This window comes from Lynx canadensis, chromosome D1 (genome assembly GCF_007474595.2).
Source record: "Lynx canadensis isolate LIC74 chromosome D1, mLynCan4.pri.v2, whole genome shotgun sequence".
In the NCBI taxonomy this organism is placed as follows: domain Eukaryota; kingdom Metazoa; phylum Chordata; class Mammalia; order Carnivora; family Felidae; genus Lynx; species Lynx canadensis.
In genome coordinates this window covers 54705252-54726275 of record NC_044312.2, presented here as the reverse complement: position 1 = coordinate 54726275, position 21024 = coordinate 54705252, and the positions used below count along the sequence as shown (strand labels likewise).

At 36.6% G+C, this 21024-nt stretch overlaps 1 protein-coding gene across 4 annotated transcripts in view; it reads right to left on the bottom strand.

Moving 5' to 3' along the window:
• RSF1 (remodeling and spacing factor 1) overlaps window positions 1-21024 on the bottom strand; it is a 163172-nt gene that overhangs the window by 22696 nt on the left and 119452 nt on the right. For 3 of the 4 annotated variants that reach the window (XM_030333592.1, XM_030333594.2, XM_030333595.2), the window contains 5 exons: window positions 13415-15180; window positions 11262-11468; window positions 6646-6750; window positions 5332-5411; window positions 304-358 (listed from right to left, as the gene is read on the bottom strand). In XM_030333592.1, coding sequence (XP_030189452.1) covers window positions 304-358; window positions 5332-5411; window positions 6646-6750; window positions 11262-11468; window positions 13415-15180 — 2213 coding nt within the window. The remainder of the gene's footprint in view (window positions 1-303; window positions 359-5331; window positions 5412-6645; window positions 6751-11261; window positions 11469-13414; window positions 15181-21024) is intronic. The other variant, XM_030333593.1, reaches the window with a different exon arrangement.

Here is a 21024-nt window from a genome sequence, read left to right as displayed (position 1 = left end):
GGAGCTATCAGTATATATTTAATTGTAGTAGTAGTAGTAAACTCTACACCCATCACAGGGGTCAAACTCACGACCCTGAGGATCCAGAGTCACCCCCTCTACTGAATGAGCCATCCAGGCATCCCATTATATATGTAATTTTTATCATGAAGGAAAATACAGGTGATTTAAGGTCTTAAATTTTATTTTTAATAAGATAGGTACACTATACATTTAAAACTACTCACATTACACACAGTGGGTTAATTTTAGAACAATTATGGTAGTCTCTTCTTTAAAAAATACTGCAAACTAGAAACTTACTTGTGGAGGAATGATGTTCTCAATACTGATACCCACATACACCAAACGTTCTTTCCTTTAAATGAAAAACAAAAATGCATGCAAAATGAGATTTGCTAAGAATAAAATTGTTAGGAAAACATTAACACAGACTACTAAAATTTTGATTTCATGATAATAGCAGAGGCTAGGTCACAGACATTAGCTACTGTCTATAAAGCTTATCGTATTGCTATCTGTGGGAGGCACACAACTTTCTAATGGTAAAAACTGTAAAAAGATGTAGCTGAAAATTGTAGCCTTATAAGTAATTATACTGATAAAATAAAACCTGCAAACTGAAATAGACAAGGAAACTTCATGAAGAGACTCACTGATAAAGTGATTAGACAGTCAACACTGGACAAACTAGATCTTTGTTATGCTGGAAGTTTTCATATATGTGTACATACAGCTATCATCTCATGGTAATAAATACAGTATATATATATAAAAAAAGAATTCCATACAATAGAACCATGTCAAGGTCCCAGTGAATGATACCAAGACCAATCTTTTAAAGAGGAGGAAAAAAGGCAATGCAGCCACATGGCTCTGCACCCTACTTGCTCCAATGATGATTATTTTTAGAGCCAGTTAACACTTCTCCAGAAAATGTGGATTTAGAACACTAACGAGATCTCCATAGTTTCTTTTCAAAGAAACAAACCTTTGTTGATTTTAATTCAACAGATTTTACATAACAAATTGGTTCTCTCAAAGTTAATTCAATTCACCAAGAACAGATAGGTGTTATATGTGTGTTGAACTGAAAGAAAATAGTGACCACTCCTCCTCCTTTTATTTGTGATGATGTCCCTTATAGAAGGGTATTAATCATCCAGTCACCTGGGTCCTTTAGAACACAGCTTATATTGCCCTCTTGGCTCTGGTAACAAGAATCTTACAGTCTTTTTGAGACGGGTTATAAAGCCATTCAGTAAAATTGGCAAGTAAGAAAATGATAAAGTTATTTTAATCAAAACCTAATAAAAAATAGTACAGTTAATGAATTAAAAACTAGGAAAGGCAAGAACAATACTAGCTGAAATTAACAGGGAAGGCTTCATGGGTAAGTCAGAACTTGAGTTCTCTGTACTAAATATGTTCAACACATATCTGTCCTTAAACTAACCAAGTTTACTATTTTATCAGTTTCCTCTTTTATACTAAATATGTTCAACCTTTATCCGTCCTTAAACTGACCAAGTTTACTGTTGTAGCAGTTTCCTCTTTTATACCTAAAAATCTACTTTCACTTAATTATTATTATCTCCTCAACCCAGCTGAAAAACATTTAGTTCACATCCACCATATTAGGTAACAATTTGTTCCAGGCTTGGGAATCCTAAAGGTAAATAATACATGGTTCTTGTCCTCACAATTATTTAACAACTGACTGTAGCTCATTACTAATAGGTATAATGGAAACATGAAAAAAGAATAACTTGTTTGAAGAGCTGAGGAAGTTGAGGCTTTAAATAGGTGTTAATGAGTAGGATCTTGAAGGTAGGTATGATTTCTCATCACAGCATTCTCTTGCTCATTAGTCTTACAGAAAGATACATCTTCCATTCCATCTCACCACCACCTAGCTCAAAGATCATATTGGGCCCAGGCCTCATCATTACAAATAACCACACCCCTCCTAAAATTTCAGGTTCAGGGAATCTATTCTCTGACTTCTACTGGCTCCCTTTCCCACTCACTCCCTCTGGTACACTGATTTCAACAATTCCCTGACTCCAGTGGGACGTCTATACATTGACCCTAGCGTCTTTTCACTGTCCATGACTCCCTTATGTCCTTACTTTCCCTCTTACCTGGCTTAGACTCCACGGTCCATCAATATAAATACTCCTTTGCATACACTTTCAAATTCCTTGTCTCTTTCTCTCCTTCCCTCTGTTACATTACCTGGAAAATTCCAACCCTGATTAAATCCAACTCTCTTGCTAGTGAACACTAGTAAAAGTACTCTGAAAGTACAGAGCTATTTGAATTCCCAAATAATTTCTGGCACCAAGGTCTGGAAGGGATGTTTACAAACCAGTTGGAGGAACTTCTGAGAAACATCAAATTTCACGGAGCATCACAGCTCCAGCTCTGTAGACAGCTGCTAGCTAGTCACTAATTACTCACTGACAAATCCATCTTTTTCACCATACTTTAGAGCCCTTTAAGATAAAGACCACATAATATACTTCATGTTGATTACATTGCCTGGCATAAAGTAAGTGCTCACTAAATGTTGAATAAATGAATGAACAAGGGGAAAGATGCCCTTGTGCTAGGCTCGAAGTTTCTAGAAATTATTTCACACATTTTAAAAAGGATGAATAAAAATGCTCATTTTTAAAAACAGATGAAGTCACGTGGAATTTATACTTAATATATTAGTTACTTTAGAAATATAAATATTTTGCTGTTTAGAGCCCCTAAGATTCATATACATCAGGAAGCATGTACATTAGGAGCTATAAGGAAAACTTTTTTACCCAGATTATTAGGGAGAATTAAAAAATAACAGCAATTAATTCAGTTAACTGGCTTTGTGCCAGACTGGTCTCCTTGTAACAACTTGGCACTCCTTTCTGTGATCCAATCTCAAAAAGGATTTAGCGTGTGATCCAAAGCCACAATTATAGATGTCCTCTTAAAGGATGACATTTAAGTAAAGAGGACTATCAAAGGTAGAAGAGAAAGCAAATGAGTTAGTAAACGAGAGACCGCTAGTGTGAACAAATACTGTGGCATATTTGAACATAAATTTCTAAAATTTAAAATTTTTAAATATTCCTTAATTGCAACAGTATACTTTATAGTATATGAGGCAACAGTCCAAAATATTTAACCAGTCTTTCCAAATATAAAAGGCATAAGCATCATAAGTCTCCAAAAAAACAAGCAGATATAATTAATCTGAGGATCAGACAAATTCTTAGGTGGTTTACAGACTTGATGTTTAGAGAATATATTTTTTTCCAAGCCCTTAAGGTCTGAACCTATTAATTATCTGCATTGCTGAGTCAAATCAGCTTCAGGACATGAGAAAACTGCTCATTTCTCAGCAGGGCAGGCAGATTTCAAAAAGAATAAAGAAAATGCCTAATTTTTATTATGATTTAATTTGAAGCATCCTTAAGTTAGATTTTTTTCCAGTGTCAAAAATAAAAACAGGGACAACTCTGAATATCAAAAGAGTCCTAATAATTATATATAGGACTATTACCCAGTTTCTAAATACAAAGGCATTTAGAAAACTGATTTTAAACAATGAGGTACTTTAATCTCCTAGTTAACTTTAGAGACTAATTTTGTCTTTAAACCAAGTAGCATCCATTATAAACCAGAGAGCTCAAGCTGACTAGTAAGGACAAAAACAGGATCTAGAGGCTGAACGCACAGAGTGCACAGTTTGCAGAGTAAAGTCTGTGGATTATCAAATGAGCTAGCTGACTGCCTTTACAAAGCAAGCTTTGGTATAAAGGGGGGAAGACTGTGAGATAGCAGGTAAAAGTTACAGCAGCAGCAAATGAAGGTAATAAGACCAACCAGGAGACATTGCTTAGATTTTCTCATACTAAGTACAAATGGGCATCAAATCCTACTGCTTAATTTTCGGAAGATTCTCTTTAACACACCCACTTTCTTGCATAATGAATGCCCCAGTTCAGGCCGCACTGGCTCTCCTAGTCTCTACTACAACAGTATGGACTTTAATTCCTTCTTCTTAGTGTTACCAGGGCATTTTTTCTGAAACAAAAATCTGATCATACTTATCTCTCCTTTGATGGCTTTCTTACCACCTATAAGGAAGAATTCAAATTCCCTACTCAAATAGGCTAAACAGTTCACAGTTCAGCCTCAACCCACTTTTACAGCTTCATCTCCTACCACTCTCCCACTCTCATGTTCACACTTTGTCCTTGCTTGCATTTGGTTCTTTGCCTGAAATACCTTTCTCTGCATGTCCAACCCTAAGTTACCTTCCAAGGACTTGCCCAATAACCCAAATCCCTAACCCAACTAAAATGCCCCTCCACAGTGTTCTTGTATTGCTCTGAATATACCTTGATCTACTTTACTGTATCACTGGCTCCAATGTCTGTATTCTGACAGAGCTGAGCTCCATCTAAGGAGAGTTTTGGCTCACTCACCTTTTCTCTTCAGTTTGGTACACAGTAGGCATGAAAAACTGTTTAGCAATAGATTAATCAAAGAAGGTACACATAAATATAAATAAACATAAACTTACTGTCTTGATTTTGAGCCCCCTTTCAAAGATTGGGTTCAACTCCATTCTTACCTCCTCCAAGAAGCATTCTCCAACTGCTTTAAGACGACATCGCAGTGGTATATCGAAAAGGGAGGCATTTCTTATGACTGTAAGTAATGACTCTTATGACATAGTTCAGCATTTAAATGCTCTTTATCTCACTGGTATTAATTCCGCCCACCAAAGAGATGACATGGGTAACTAGACCAGTTCTTAGAATCTTCTTGTACTCACTACATACTGAGTAAGGTACATATCCTCCACAATAATTGGGCCAATATTTATTCAGAGTAGGTTTTGATAAATGTTTTAGATCAAGAGTGGGCAAACTTTTCCTGTAAAAGGACAGATAATAAATTAGGCGTGGCAGGTCATATGGTCTCTGTTGCAACTAGTTAACTGTGCTGCTGTAGTGCAAAAGCAGCAACAGGCAATATATAAACAAATGAACATGGCTGTGTTCCAATAACACTTTTTTTCTGGACCATGAATTCAGAATATATCATTTTCATGTGTCATGAAATAAGATTCTTGTTTTGATTTTTTTCCCAATCATTTAAAAATGAAAAATAAAATTCTTAGTAGGCAGTATAAAAACAAGAAGCACGCCAAATTTGACCTACAGGTCACAGTTTGCCAATTCCTGCTTTAGAAAGATATATTAACCTGTGCTGGAAGACAATTTTGCTACCAAATTCCCAAGTAAAACATTAACACACATTTCACAATACCTGCGTTCAGCACGCTCCTTCTTCTTTAAGGCCACATCCAAATCCTGCAACTGTTCTTCTAATTTCTCACACAGTAGTTTCTGGAAGAGCAAAACGTAAGTGTTACTATTATTATTATTTTTAAAGTAAGCTCTATGCCCAATGCGAAGTTTGAACTCATGATCAAGGGTCATATGCTCTACCAACTAAGCCAGCCAGGAGTCCCCAGGAATGTCATTTTTAACACCTTTCCACAATCATTTATCCCTTGAATTTTAGTTAGGTCATGGATACTGTGCTATTATGAGAGCCGATAAGGGGCCACAGAGTAAGGAAACACTGAGATGCTCCTTCTGTTTAATTAAATCAAGAGGTGCCCTGGCCTCCACTGAACTAAAGATGGGCACAGTTGTCTCTGAAGTAATGCACATGTTAGGGAAACTTATAGCCTCATCAAGAAATACATCCTATGCCTATCTAGCTGGTAGTAATGAATGTTTAAAATAGCATTTGGCTCCACATGCTTACATGATAGTGATTAAAACGTTTTAAAAACCCCACAACATTTTTAAGGGAGAAAGTTCTACATAAAATATAATATAATGGTGCCAATCACTATTTTTCAAAAGCGATGTCAAAAAATTACAAAACCATGCCACATGGTTACTGGGTCAAAAAAGAGCTGAAGAATGTAACTGATAAAGCTATGTTAAGCCAAGGAAGTCCACTCTACTGGGAAATGCGATAATGCCCATCATTTCTAAAGTGAAATGAGACTGGACTTGTAAGAGAGAGACCCCTTGGGTATGGTGGCATAAAAAGAACCTATTCTTCAGCTTTCAAAAGAAATTTACCTGAGTCAAGATAGAAGAGAAATATAATCCATGTTTCTATTCACAGTAGCATCATAGTGCTACATAATTCATAATACCATCCATAAAACTGACAAGAAGGAGGTAGGTAGAAATGGAAAAGAGGATGAAACAAGAACAGGAAGAAACTTATTTCTGTCCTCACAAATCATTTTAATTTGGGGCCATTTTTGCCTGTTAACAAGTGTGAAAAAAATTAAGAGATTATAATTTTATAAAAATTAGAGGTCCTTGAGAAATAAATGCTCTGGGAGTAAAAAAAAAAAAAAAAAAAAAAAAAGGTTTAAAAGATATTAATAAAAGGTAGTTTTCCAATAGTCTCAAAATTCACAGAACTTCAAACAAAAGATAAATAATGTTTAGAAATTGCTTTGAAGATTAAAAATGTTTAGTGGCTGTCAAGAAGTCTCATTAATTGGACTATAAAACTGAAGACTACAAACAAAGCTATGCTGGGTCATACATGTTGGCAAGGCGGGCAGAACCATTCTCCATCTGGGATGATCATCAGAGGAGGGCGAAGGCAGGCAGTGTGGTATCCACTGTCACAAGAGTCACACAGAAGAATCTGAAATAAACCACAGGTTAATGTCAACCTAACTGTAACTAGAATTCAATGATTCTGAAGTTAAAGACATTTCAATATTTTTTAGAACTGTACTAAGAAATATGCTATATCAAAGTACCTTTATTTGCCTAAAACTAAAAAACTCTGTAATGAGGGACCTAACAGGTCAGTTTTTTAAAAAGTAAAATAAAATCATTTACAAAATGCTGACCTGCAAAATTTGATGAAAAATTACAAATTCTTCTGAACTAGAGTTATAATCCTTTTTTAGCGTTCCTCAAGGGCTATAACAATATATTCTTTTTATAATAGAGTTTTATAGCTCAAGGATCATAAACTTCCCTACCACACAGAAGATTTTAAAAATACACATAAATCCCACTTTATTTTTATTTTTTTTTTTCAACGTTTATTTATTTTTGGGACAGAGAGAGACAGAGCATGAACGGGCGAGGGGCAGAGAGAGAGGGAGGCACAGAATCGGAAACAGGCTCCAGGCTCCGAGCCATCAGCCCAGAGCCCGACGTGGGGCTCGAACTCACGGACCGCGAGATCGTGACCTGGCTGAAGTCGGACGCTTAACCGACTGCGCCACCCAGGCGCCCCTCATAAATCCCACTTTAAATAGCATTTCAATTGCTGGTCTGTAAGAAACATTCATGATTCTTTTTATCATGTCAATTCAAATAAGAAAGGGATGAAGGTATAAGGAATGAAGCTATACTTAAGGGCCATGATGTTCGCAAACAAAGGCTAATAATTAGCCTTAAATTGTCACTTTATGTTATCGGAGTTTAAGATGACCAATTCTCTAAAACTTAAAATGTACACTCAGGAATGTTTAACTTAAAAAAACCTTATTTTTAAATAATTGTAGATTTACAGAAGAGTTGCAAAGACAGTGGAGTTTTCATAAATCTTTTATCCTGCTTCCATTCATGTTAACATCTTACATAACCATGGGACATTTATCAAAATTAAGAAATTAACATCAGTACGTTACTCTTAAGTAACCAATAGACCATATTCAGATTTCACCACTAATGTCCTTTTTCTGATTCCAGAAAAATCCAGGATATTATATCCCATTTAACCATGTTTTCTCAATCTCCTCTGATGTGTAATAACTTGGTCTTTCTGTTTTCCATGACTTTGACAATTTTGAAGAGTACTAGTCAGATATTATGTAGACTGCCCCTCATTTTGGGTTTGTCTGAAGTCTTCTCTTGATTAGACTGAAGTTATGCGTTTTGGAGAAGAATTCAACAGAGGTGAAGTGCCCTGCTCACTGCATCATATCTGGGAGTACATGACACCACTATGACTTATTAGTAGTAATATTAACCTTGATTACTTGACCATGATAGTATCTGTTGGTTTTCATCACTGTAAAGTTACTACTTTTCACTTTCCATACCTATTCTCATTAGAAAGGACAAGTCCAGCCCACATTCAAGGGGAGGAGAATTAAGCTCCACTTTCTAGAGGGAGGAGTATCAAAGAATTTGGAGATATAAGCTAAAATCAACCACAGTAATTAATAAATTTCACCCACTAATTTTAGCACTCATCAGTGCTACAATTATTGCTTACAACAGCTGTTATGGTGGTGTTCTAATGATGATTTGCTATTTCCATGCCTTCTACTATTTGAAATTCTGTGAAGAAAATATGCCCTTCTCCTTCCATTTATTTGTTTTTCAATCACTTCTTTATATCAGGATTAACTAATGAAGATTTATTTTCTTTAGGCTAGAATCTAAACTATTAATTTATTGTTCAAGTTGCCCCAGCCACAGACACACTGGGAGTTTTTCCAGGTAGGCTCCTGTGTCCTTAAGACTCATTTGCATCTTTTCTTTGAAAGCACTTTTTTACTCTCTGACACTTCAGGACAGGATGCTCCAGGCACATCTTATATTTTCCCTGCCCAAGCCTTTGAACTAGCCATTTCTCCTAGAAGCCCTGGTTCCATGATTGGAGAATGGTATTTAGAAACCACCATCTAGGTACTGAATGCTATGATACTAGGTATGACCACTTCTAAGCTCTCTCAGAGGACAGAGCTAGGAAGCAGACGTATGTATAGCAACCTATGCATACACAGGTATCTATATTAAAATAAACAAACATCAGTTCATACTAGTATCCAGCACCACAGGGCTCATTCTAGCCTTTGTGCTTGCTTATCTCTTAACTTCTTTTCTCTGATACTGAGAAAGCTGGCTCCAATTCTCTATACTTCATTTATGTGTTCAACTGTAGTATACACGTAAAGCAGTTTCTAAACTGCTCACACGAACCATGGAGGGTAGAGGAGGGTGGTGGGATGTGCATCCATGTGCAATGATTTAGAAGTGAAAAACTATCTTTCCCTTTCTCCATACAATGCATCATCACCATTTGCTGCCAATACCCAGAATTCCATACTAAGTCATGTTAGTGTTACACTTGAGTTATATGACTGACTGATCACACAGGCATATGTGGACTAACCTGGGCACCTGATTTCATTTATCACATTGTTTCCAAGATAAAACATAATCTAAATTTTAAATAACAAAATTAAAAGTAAACTTTTGGAATGCAACTTTTTAAAAATGATGTTTGCCTCTATTCTGCAATAAATATAAAATTCCATTAAGATAAACTACTAGGTAAGGTTTCCAAGCCTCAGGCAAAAATGCATTTACTTTGACTAAAACATCTGGAACACCCCATAGAGTTCTATACTTATCAATGAATTTATTTTTCTGCTGTAAGCTCAGTGAGGACAGGGACCATGTCTTTCTAATTCAGAATCATTTCCCTACCACATAACATATAGTAGTTGCTTGACATTTTGATTTGATGATTATTCTTAAACACTGGGCACAAGAAATCCACATTTGGATCTTCAGTTTCCAATGTCATTCCTTTTTAGCACAGTAACCAGCAACGGGATTTTCAGAGCAGTCGTTAAAATAATGAAATAAATGAAAGTCCTGTGTGTATTCCAAGGAGGGTGCAACTTCTCCATCTCCTCAGTATCATCTCTGCTCACCTCATTTTACGTCTCATTTCCTCACACCCCTTTTGTTGTTGACATCTATTGCTGCCTCAGTTAAAGTGCACTCTCTTATTTTAAAAAGATATAGAAATGGCCAGGAAAGAACACACGTGTTAGTTTTTCATTTGGAGAGCAGAAAAAAACCACTATCGCAAATCTCTTCTTGGCCTCACACAAAAATCTTGACCTAATTTTCACAGCCTGATGATCATAAAAATTCTTGGAAGGGTCTTTTCAGCATAATTTCAACATATATTCTTCTCAGAGCTAAAGTCATTCTCTGGTTCTAAGTTTTATCTTTTACTTGAATTCTCTGAAACTGCGGGGATCTGATAAACATCATTGATACATTTAATTTCCAGGTATGATTTTAACATCAAGGAAGAAAAGAACAAGTAAACCACAAATAATCTTAAACTAGCACATACTAGAGGTCAGGAATTGTGGTAGGTCAACTTTACATAACTTACTAAAAACAGCCCTCAAAAGAAGTATGTGGTATTATTTTCATTTTATAACAAAGAAATTAAGATACAAACTAGAGCACCTAATAAGAGGTGAAAGCAGGACCTCCATCCAAGTGTGTCCTGCTCGAATGCTTTTCCCATTACCCCACAGAGCTTTCTAGGAAAAAGAGTCTTGGAGAACTACCTCAGATGAATTTTCCAAACTTTAATGGATTCCAAAAAGTTTCTGCTAAACAAAATTCTACCTACGTGGAACCATCTTTCTTTACTTTTCTTTCTACTTAGTAGTTAGAAATTGCCTCTCAAGTCAGATCTATTAAAAAAAAAAAAAGGCTGGTTGTATAGAATTGGGCATTCATTTACAAGAGTGTTTCTTCAACAGGCTCTCTAGAAAGCACTTATGAACTGCAAAAAATATATAAACAGGTTAGGAACTGGTTTTCCTGATTTAGGCTATCTTTGAAGAACTTCCTGGGTAAGAAAGTACCATGTAAATCTCACTATTCTTCTGAATATATATGGTCTATAATTTATCTTCTTAATTGTTTTTTTTTTTTTTTCTTTAAGACTGCCTATTTCCCAAAGTGTAAAGCCCTACTAGGTTACTACTTGACTTAAATGTTTCCACAGAAGGCAATATGGCCATTAGGCCTTCTTTAAAGTTGGCACTTCAGAAATATCATTATGAATTAACTGAAAGGGAAAGAAGAAACATTTAAAGAAAAAGAAGAGAATAAAAATATTTGACTAATTCACTGATTGTGAGAAGAGGTTAAGAGTGTATCCTTAAGTAGAGGAAACAGCAATATATAAACCAAGTAGAATGAAAGCAGAATTGGGTTATTATTTGAGAAACAAAGATTATTTTGTACACATAAGTTGTGCAGCAATAAACAAATTTCAAATCATGATCAAACCTAGAAGAGTTAGACTGCCTTTGGGTAACCACAACATGCCAGTAAGATGAAGACTGTCCATTTAGATCAGGTACATACTAGTTCAGGATGGTTTGGAAGGCCACATTTTTTGCACGGTTCATCATCATCTGCTAGGATGGCTTCTTCGCTTTCTTTTTCTTCCTCTTCTTCTGAAGCTGCAGATGATTTTTCACTGTCCGACCCTTCACTTTCATCATTGCTAGAATATTTCCACCTGCCACGTGTTCGAGAACCAGTCCATCGAACTTTGCCTTTGGGTTTTACCTTGTATAAAATTAAAAATTGGGATAATTTGGTATAATGAGAACGTTAAAAAACAAACTTCTGATTATATGTCCATGTTTAGTCAATATATAAGAAGAAAATGAAAATTATTATATCCTTATCACAGATCTACCTACTATTAAATTTTGGTACATATTTTCATAATTCTATTTTTGTTGGAGGGGATTATAATTAACATTCTCTCTTTTAAATATTTTCCCTAGTGAAAAAATATTATTTACATCACTGTAGATGACTGTATGATATGCCATCACATAGCTGTATTTATCTAATCTCTTACCAGACAGACATTTAGGTAGTTTCCCAGTTTTTCACTTTCATAAAAAATGGGTCCTTCTAAATGTAAATTTTTACAAACCTCTGTGGTTAGGATAAATTCCTTGAAGAGGATTCTGGGTCAAAGGCCATGCACATTTTAAAGGCTCTATTTATAATAGAGCACTGACTATATTCTCACATATTGTTAACATAAAAATTTAAATTCCCATATTAGAGGTGAATGCAAAATTTTTCATAGGTCATAACTGCATATAAAAATCCTGACAGCGGTGCCTGGGTGGCGCAGTCGGTTAAGCGTCCGACTTCAGCCAGGTCATGATCTCGCGGTCCGTGAGTGTGAGCCCCGCGTCGGGCTCTGGGCTGATGGCTCAGAGCCTGGAGCCTGTTTCCGATTCTGTGTCTCCCTCTCTCTCTGCCCCTCGCCCGTTCATGCTCTGTCTCTGTCCCAAAAATAAATAAACGTTGAAAAAAAAATTAAAAAAAAAAATCCTGACAAATATTGAAATATATTATTCAGAGAATAAGTTTATAATGTTGTAAACTGCTTTTTTACTCCCTGGTTTCAGTCTTTTAATTCGTATTTCAGTTCATTCCTATAGTATAAGTCCCCATCAAAGACCAAAATAATTCTAACAACAGACGGGGAAATTATTTTTAAGAATTAAAATTTCAGTATTTTAGGGAAGAAAGGATCACTTACTATGAAGAACAATCTGATCACTTAAATAAATTAAAAACAAAAGTAGCACTTTTAATTATAACAAACTCCTATAAACTTGCCAAAGACTTGTCAAGGTCTGGCTTAAAAAGAAGGTTATAGGAAAAAGGATTCTGGCTTCTAAGACTAATGATTAAAATGGGGGAAAATAGACACTCTCATACTCAGTAATGAGAGGGTGTACGCACGGGGCCTTTTGGGGAGGGCAGTGTGGCAATAGCTATCAAAAGTTAAAATACACATGCCCCTTGACCCAGCAATGCCAATTCTAGGAGTCTATTCTAAAGAAATACTCACTTATGTCCAAAAGGATCTTCAATGCAGCATTGCCTGTAATAGTGAAAAATTGGAAACAACCTAAATGTCAATCAATAAGGGAGTGGTTAATAAACTGAGGTACATCCACACTATGGAATACTATGTAGCCATCAATAACCAAAAGGTAGACTACATGTACAGACATGGAAAGAGTTCAGAGACACACTGATAAGTGAAACATTCATAGAAAAATGAACATATTCGATTTAATTTATTGTTTCAGTGAATGGGTAAATATTTATGAACATACCCATGAACGTATGGAAAAAGAACTGGAAAGAGATGTTACAAGTGTTTCTATTAACAGTGTGTATGGGGTATTTTCAGTTTTCAATCCTACAGGCTGGGTATCACCTACAGTTTACATAGAAAATGTATTCCCGTAATGCCTGTAACAGAGAAAAAATTTAAAAGATGACAAGATTGTATAGTCCAAAAATTTAATGTCTGTTGACAACTATTGAGAAAAGACAACACAGACAAAGGAAGAAAGATACCTTTTTTTTTTTAAAGTTCTCTTTGAATGACTTCTGTTTAGCCAAACCAAGAGTTACATTTAGACCCAATTATTTCTAATAAAAATTAAAACTTGAAATAGGAGAAATTTTACCTTGCTTACTTTAGAATTTGTATCCTTCTCTGTTTTTTTCAAATTTTCTTTTTTGTCTGCTTTCTGCGAAGCTGCTGACTCTTCTTCCACTTCATCTTCTCCTTCCCCTCTTTTTTTATCAGCTTTCTGATCTCTGATCTCAGCCACTTTTGCTGTGGGTCTAGATATTCTTGGAGACCGCCTCAAGGTACGACCTACGTTTGTTTTCTCTTCTTCCTTTTCTGTCTTCTCTTGCTTGGTTTCTGGTTCTAGAATTTGGGGAGGAGAATCTGGCTTCTTCTTCCGACTGGATATCCTAATTGTTAATTTGATGCCCTCTTTCTGCCTTTCAGAGGTTATCTCTGTGTTTTCTGAGGCAGTGGTTTCTTCCTCAGGAATCAACTTATATTTAAATTTGCTTTTTTGCATAGAACCCTTTGTCTCAGAAGGATCCTCTGTGCCAGAGGTCTGGGCATTGTCCAGATTATCCGTTTCTACCTTTGTGGATTCAGAATCCTTTTTTAGAATTTCTCGGTCTGTTTTTTCCAGGGAATGACCTTCAGTGGAACTTGTACTCTGACATTCTACCACTTCTTTTTCTGAGGCTAACTTCTCACAGTGGTCAGTCATGTTAGACGGTGCAGAAGTTTCCGCTGCCTCAGGAGAGACTGACTTTACTGATTCTAGAGTATACTTCGGAACCTCCTCTGGTATTGGACTCAATCTTTGTGTGTCCTTATCAAGAAAAGTTTTTTTGGACTTCTCTAACTTTTCAAGACATTCTAGGACTGGTGGGCGCTTATCCTTTTTACTTTTGGGAGACTTCTCGTCAACCTTCAGGGTACAAGATTCAGTGGCAGATAAAGCAGTTTTCAAAGAGAGATCCTTTGCCATCTCAGAAGTCTCAAGAGAGATTTCCATTTCTGGAGGACCGGTTTCCTCTAGCTGTCCTTTTTGATTCTGGGTCTCTAAGACTGATACTGAATTATCTGCATCTTTCCCTACAGGGACCACTTCCTTCTCAAGATCACCTATTTTCATATTCGTTATGACAGAATTTAAGGACTCTGCTCCATTTCCCTCCATGATGACGCTCCTGTCTTTAGAGGGGCTACAGCTATCTTCCTTTGTATCATAAAACTTTGTCTCCATTTGTTCTGTTTTAAAATTTGGAGTTACCTTTTCATCACTAACTTCTCCATTTACCAGTTGTTTCCCTTCATGACCCAAAATAGTGATTGTGGAGATCCTTTTACAAGTCTCTTCCTCTTGTTTTATTTCATCTTTCAAAAACTCTTTTGTTGGAGTAACGGATTTACACAAAGGTCCTTTGATTGGACTGTCAAAATCATCACTCAGTTTAATTTCTCGTTTTTTTAGTGGTATCTTGGCCTGCTGGTCATTTTTAAGTTTCTCGGTTTCTTCAGTCGACTTCTCAGTGATCTCTTGAGAAGACCTGACACTGCCACCGAACTCTAGCCTCTCTGGCTCTAGCTTCTCAGTGCTACTTTTGATATCTTTTGGATCTGCTCTAAATTCCTTAACTTCAACTTTAGTGGGTTTGACATTTTCCTTGAAGGAATCGCTTTCCTCTTTAATAATCCTTTTATCCTCACTTTCTGGCAAAGGTTTTTCTAGCTTGACTATGACGGGCAGTTTCACAAGTTCCTTTTCATCCTCCTTTTCTACTTTCACAGTAGCCTCTTCCAGAGCACTGGGTGTAGAGCAGGTTTCTGAATTTATTGGCTGCTCTTCACTTTTCATCTTTTCATTTTCCTTCTGGTCCTCTAAAAATCAGGAAAAGATTTACATAAATCTAAGCATTGAAGATTATAAAACATAAAAGGGTAAATATAATATATCTTCCCACTTGCAATTTTTGCTCTTTAAAAGAGGTGGTTTGTCAATGGACATTTGACCAAAAACTAAAACAAAAACAAGAAACCTCAAATCTGACAGTGAAGGAAATTACCAAACTCTGAAGCACAACTTCTAAATATTAAGAAACAGTTACTCAGGGGCACCTGGGTGGCTCAGTCGGTTGAGCACCCAGTTGATTTTGGCTCAGGTTATGATCGCAACAGTTTTATGAGTTCGAGCCCCACGCTGGGCTCTACACTGCCCTGGCTGCACAGAGTCTGCTTGGGCTTCTCCCTCCCCCTCTGCTCCTCCCCTGTTTGTGCTCCGTCTCACAATAAATAAGTAAACTTAAAAAAAAAAAAATGAAAAGAAAAAATAAAAATAAACAATTATTCAGAAAGCTTCAGGTTTATGCTTTATACTTTTAGCTTCAGTGTTCTCAATGGAATGAAAATGTTTATACAATTCAAATAATTTATTCAAGCTCAAGTGATGGCTCAAAAATATGAACTAAAAATACTACATAAAACATTTCCAAAAGACCATATTTGTTTTAAAAAGTGACAAATGTTCTTCCTTGCAAGTCAGTGAGGACTTCATTTCAGAGAGGTAACATGAGCATGGCAGTGGGAAAATGTTTGTTTTATGCTTTATACAGATTATAAAAGTAACACAATTCTGTACAGAAAATGAAACATATGCCCACAAAAAGAATAAAATGTCCACAATACTCATCCCCAGAGGCAGTCACTATTAATATTTGAGGTTACTTCATTCCAGTGTTGTGTATTTTTGACAAAGTTGGGATCACGTTGCCTCATTTTTTCATTGAAACATTAGCACTTTATGATATTTAATGCCTTTTACAGAAATCAGACTTAATTATATAATACTCCTCAATGTGGTTATATTACAATTTACTTTATCAAATGCCATTAGTTAACATTTCAGAAATTAATATGTTATAAACTATATATGTTTATCATCAATTCCTCTTTTTACCTTAATTGGCTATGTATTTGTAACTTTTATGGAGTACTCAATAGTGCAAAAACCGTATTTGGTAAAGAGCAGAACCTCTAAATGGGATTACAGAGATTGCATACACAATGTAAACCAGTGCTCAGAGAATTTGAGCAGAGTGCTTTCAGAGAATTCATTAAGTACTAATTTTACCTACACTTCCCATTATTTCACACTATCCTTACAACTAAAACAAAACAAAACAAACCTTAGCTCTAAATGAAGTTTTAGCAAAGTAGTAATTTTTTGGTAATGTTTATTTACTTATTTTTGAGAGAGAGCGAGCAGGGAAGGAGCAGAGAGGAAGAGAGAGAATCCTAAGCAGTCTCCACACTCAGTGCAGAGCCCAATGCAGGGCTCGATTTCATGAAACGCGAGATCATGATCTGAGCTGAGCCAAGAGTCAGACGCTTAACCGACTGAGCTGCCCAGGCGCCCCAGAAAAGTAATTTTTATAGATGATTTTGCACACATTATGCCAAGTTGATAAACCAGTATTACAATGTATTTCATAGGTATAAAATGGAATACATAGAAGCGATATGAAGACATGTGTTTTAAAAAAAGAATGCAGTATCTTTAAAAGAGTTAATATTTTAATTATAAATCACTATTTCCTTTACTTCATTCATGTTACAAACAAACCATTCAAGAACTACCAAGAAACATTCAGAACCTGAGAACAGAGTATCAGTATTGCTCTTCCCCCTCTACATTGTCATTGATTTAATGTAAGCATTCCACTAAGGAAATTAAAGACATGACAATAGTGATCTAATTTGTGTGTCTTCTTCCCACTGATAAAGTAGCCTTAGTAAATTCCTGATCATTGAGATTGGTTAGCATATCAGGAAATCTAATTAAATTAACATCTTGGTTAACAATTAAAACACTGATCACAATTTAAAAAAATAACTTCAAGTTGGGGCCCCTAGGTGGCTCAATCAGTTGAGTGTCCGACTTCAGCTCAGGTCATGATCTCGTGGTTTGTGGGTTCAAGCCCCATATTGGGCTTGCTGCTGTCACTGCGGAGCCCACTTCGGGTCCTCTGTCCCCCATCTCTGTGCCCCTTCCCAGCTGTGCTCTCTCTCAAAAATAAACATAAAAAAAAATCTTAAAGAAAAAAAAAACAACACTTCAACTTAACACTAAGGGTTTATTAAACACAAACTAATATTCTTCTATATGTTTTTGTTCAGAAAACAACTCAGGATTTCACTGTGGCTCTGACCCAAGGTAAAAGGACACTGTATTTTTTGGGGGGGATGGTGAAGGAGAAAGATCTCCTCCATTATTTGAAATGATTCCAATTTGGTAACAACATGACAGAAGAAACTGAGGGAATAACACTAATAGTTCAAGGTTCCCAGGTTCACGAATCCTAATTCACTTGGTGGTAAATTTTGTGTATGTCTCAAAACAAACTCTGATCCTCATTTCTTCATTTATAAATAAAGCAGCTGAAAAATTATACTTCACTGGCTTATATTTCTCTTAACCCCAAAATGTTAAATTCTTAGTATTTCTGTGTTTGGCTCAGTTCTTTTCAGACATGAAAACAATGATTACTCTAGCTCTCTTAGATTACATGGATATGTCCCTAAAACCACAGAGAAAACAGAATCATGACAGAATATGAACCTCCAAGCACAATCATAACTGGTAAAAAGATCATTCAGTTATATAAGCATTTTCCCAAAGTTTTCTCAAAAAGAAACTATAAAAGAGATGCAAATGAATTTCAGAGACATAAAATTTAAACAAACAAAACTTAGGGAAAAACTCACTTTAAAATCACAATCCCGCAGCAACACTGTTTGTCAAACAAGTTAATTCAAGAGAAGTATTATCTATTGCAGGTTTTAAAGTGATTCATTCATTTACTCAACAAATATTTACTGATCAGCTATTGTGTGCTTTCCCAAACATCCCAACCACAATCTATGGGATAGAACATTGGATGTTCTATAAAAGTTAACTATAAAGGACATCGCTAAGTATTTATCCAGTACAGACCTATCCCTTCTATTGAGCTTCACTTTATTGTGCTTTTGCAGATACTGCATTTTGTTCAAATTGAAGGTTTGTGGCAACCTTGCCTCGAGCAAGTCTATTGGTGCCATTTTCCCAAAAGCATTTGCTCACTTCATGTCTCTGTCACATTTTGGTAAATCTCACAATATTTCATTATTATTATATTTTTTATAGTGATCTGTGATCAGTGCTCATTTGATGTTACCACTGTAATTGCTTTGGGGCTCCATGAATCACACCCATTTAAGATGGCAAACTTAACTGATAAGTGAACTTAACTGACTACTCTACCAAACGGCCATTTCTTCTTCTCTTTCCTTCTCTTTGGGCCATCCCATTTCCTGAGACATACCAATGCTGAAATTAGGCCAGCTAATAACCTTACAGTGGTCTTTAAGTGTTCCAGTGAAAGAAAGAGTCACATATCTCTCAAATTAAATCAAAAGTGGGGCGCCTGGGTGGCGCAGTCGGTTAAGCGTCCGACTTCAGCCAGGTCATGATCTCGCGGTCCGTGAGTTCGAGCCCCGCGTCGGGCTCTGGGCTGATGGCTCAGAGCCTGGAGCCTGTTTCCGATTCTGTGTCTCCCTCTCTCTCTGCCCCTCCCCCGTTCATGCTCTGTCTCTCTCTGTCCCAAAAATAAATAAACGTTGAAAAAAAAAAATTAAAAAAAAAAATTAAATCAAAAGCTAGAAATGATTAAGCTTAGCGAGTATGGCACATCAAAAGCCGAGACAGGTCAACAACGAGGTCTCTTACACCAAACAGTGGGTCAACTTGTGAATACAAAAGAAAAGTCCTTGAAAGAAGTTAAAAGTGCCACTCCAGAGAACATACAAATGATAAAAAAGGAAAACAGCCTATTGCTGATATGGAGAAAGTTTTAATGGTCTGGACAGAAGATCAACCAGCCACAATATTCCCTTAATCCAAAGTCTAACCACAGTAAGGCCTAACTCTCCTCAATTCTATGAAGGCTGAGAGAGGTGAAGAAGCTGCAGAGGCTCTTGAAGAGGCTGGTTCATGAGGTTTAAGGAAAGAAGCTGTGGAGACAGAACATAAAGATGCAAGGTGAAGCAGTAAGTGTTGATGCAGAAGCTACAGCCAGTTATCCAAAGGACATAGCTAAGATAATTCATGAAGGTGGCCACACCAAACAACAGATTTTTGATGCAGATAAAATAAGCCTTAATGGAAGAAGGTGCCATGTAGGACTTTAATAGCTAGAGAGAAGTCAATGCCAGGCTTTAAAGCTTCAAAGGACAGGATGACTCTCTTGTTAGGGGCTAATACAATTGGTGACTTTTAAGTTGTTCATTTACCCTTCTGAGAATCATAGGGCCCTTGAGAATTATGCTAAATCTACTCTGCCTGTGCTCCATGAATGGTACAACAAAGCCTGGATGAGAGCACATGGCTTGCAACATGGTTTCCTGAATACTTTAAGACCACTATTGAGACCAACTGTTCAGGAAAAAAAGATTCCTTTCAAAGTATTACTGCTCACTGACAATGCACCTGGTCACCCAAGAGCACTGATGGAGATGTACAAGATGGATGTTGTTTTCATGCCTTCTGACACACATCCATTCTGCAGCCTAGGGATCAAGTTATCATTTTCACTTTCAAGGATTATTATTTAAGAAATACATTTCATAAAGCTATAGTGGCCACAGACACTGATTAAAGAAAACTGAAAACTTTCTGGCAAGGATTCACCATTCTTTTTTTTTTTTTTTTTTAATTTCTTTTAACGTTTATTCATTTTTGAGACAGAGAGAGACAGAGCATGAATGGGGGAAGGTCAGAGAGAGAGGGAGACACAGGATCTGAAACAGGCTCCAGGCTCTGAGCCGTCAGCACAGAGCCCGATGCGGGGCTCGAACTCACAGACCGTGAGATCATGACCTGAGCCGAAGTCGGCCGCCCAACCGACTGAGCCACCCAGGCACCCCAAGGATTCACCATTCTAAATGCCATGAAAAACATTTGTGACTCATGCGAAGAAGTCAAAATATCAACATAAACAAGTCCTCGTAAGTGACTGAGGGGTTTAAGACTTCTGTGGAAGAAGTTAACTGCATACACGGTAGAAAGAGCAAGAGAACTAGAATGACAAGTGGAGCCTAAAGATGGGACTGAATTGCTACAACCTCATATTAAAACTTGAACAGATGAGGAGCAGCTTCTCATGGATGAGCAAAGAAAGTGGTTTCTTGAGATGGAATCTACTCCTGGTGAAGATGCTGTGAAGATTGTCGAAATGATACAAAGGATTCAGAACGTTACATAAACAAAGCTGATAAAGCAGTATCAGAGCTTGGGAGGATTGACTCCAATTTTGAAAAAAATTTACTGTGGGTAAAAGGCAATCAAACAGCATCACATGCTATAGAGAGACTGTTCATGAAAGGAAGAGTTAATTGATGTGACCAACTTTATTCTTGTCTCATCTAAGAAACTGCCACAGTCATCCCAAGTTTCAGCAACCACCACCCTGATAAGTCAACAGCCATCAACATCAAGGCAAGACCCTTCACCAGCACAAAGATTACAAGTCATTGAAAGCTCAGATGGTGGTTAGCAGTTCTAAGCAATAAAGTATTTTTGAACTAAGGTAGGTACATTGTTTTTATAGATATAATGCTGCTGCACACTTAATAAGACTACAGTATAGTGTAAACATAACTTCTATATGGGCTGGGAAACCAAAAAAT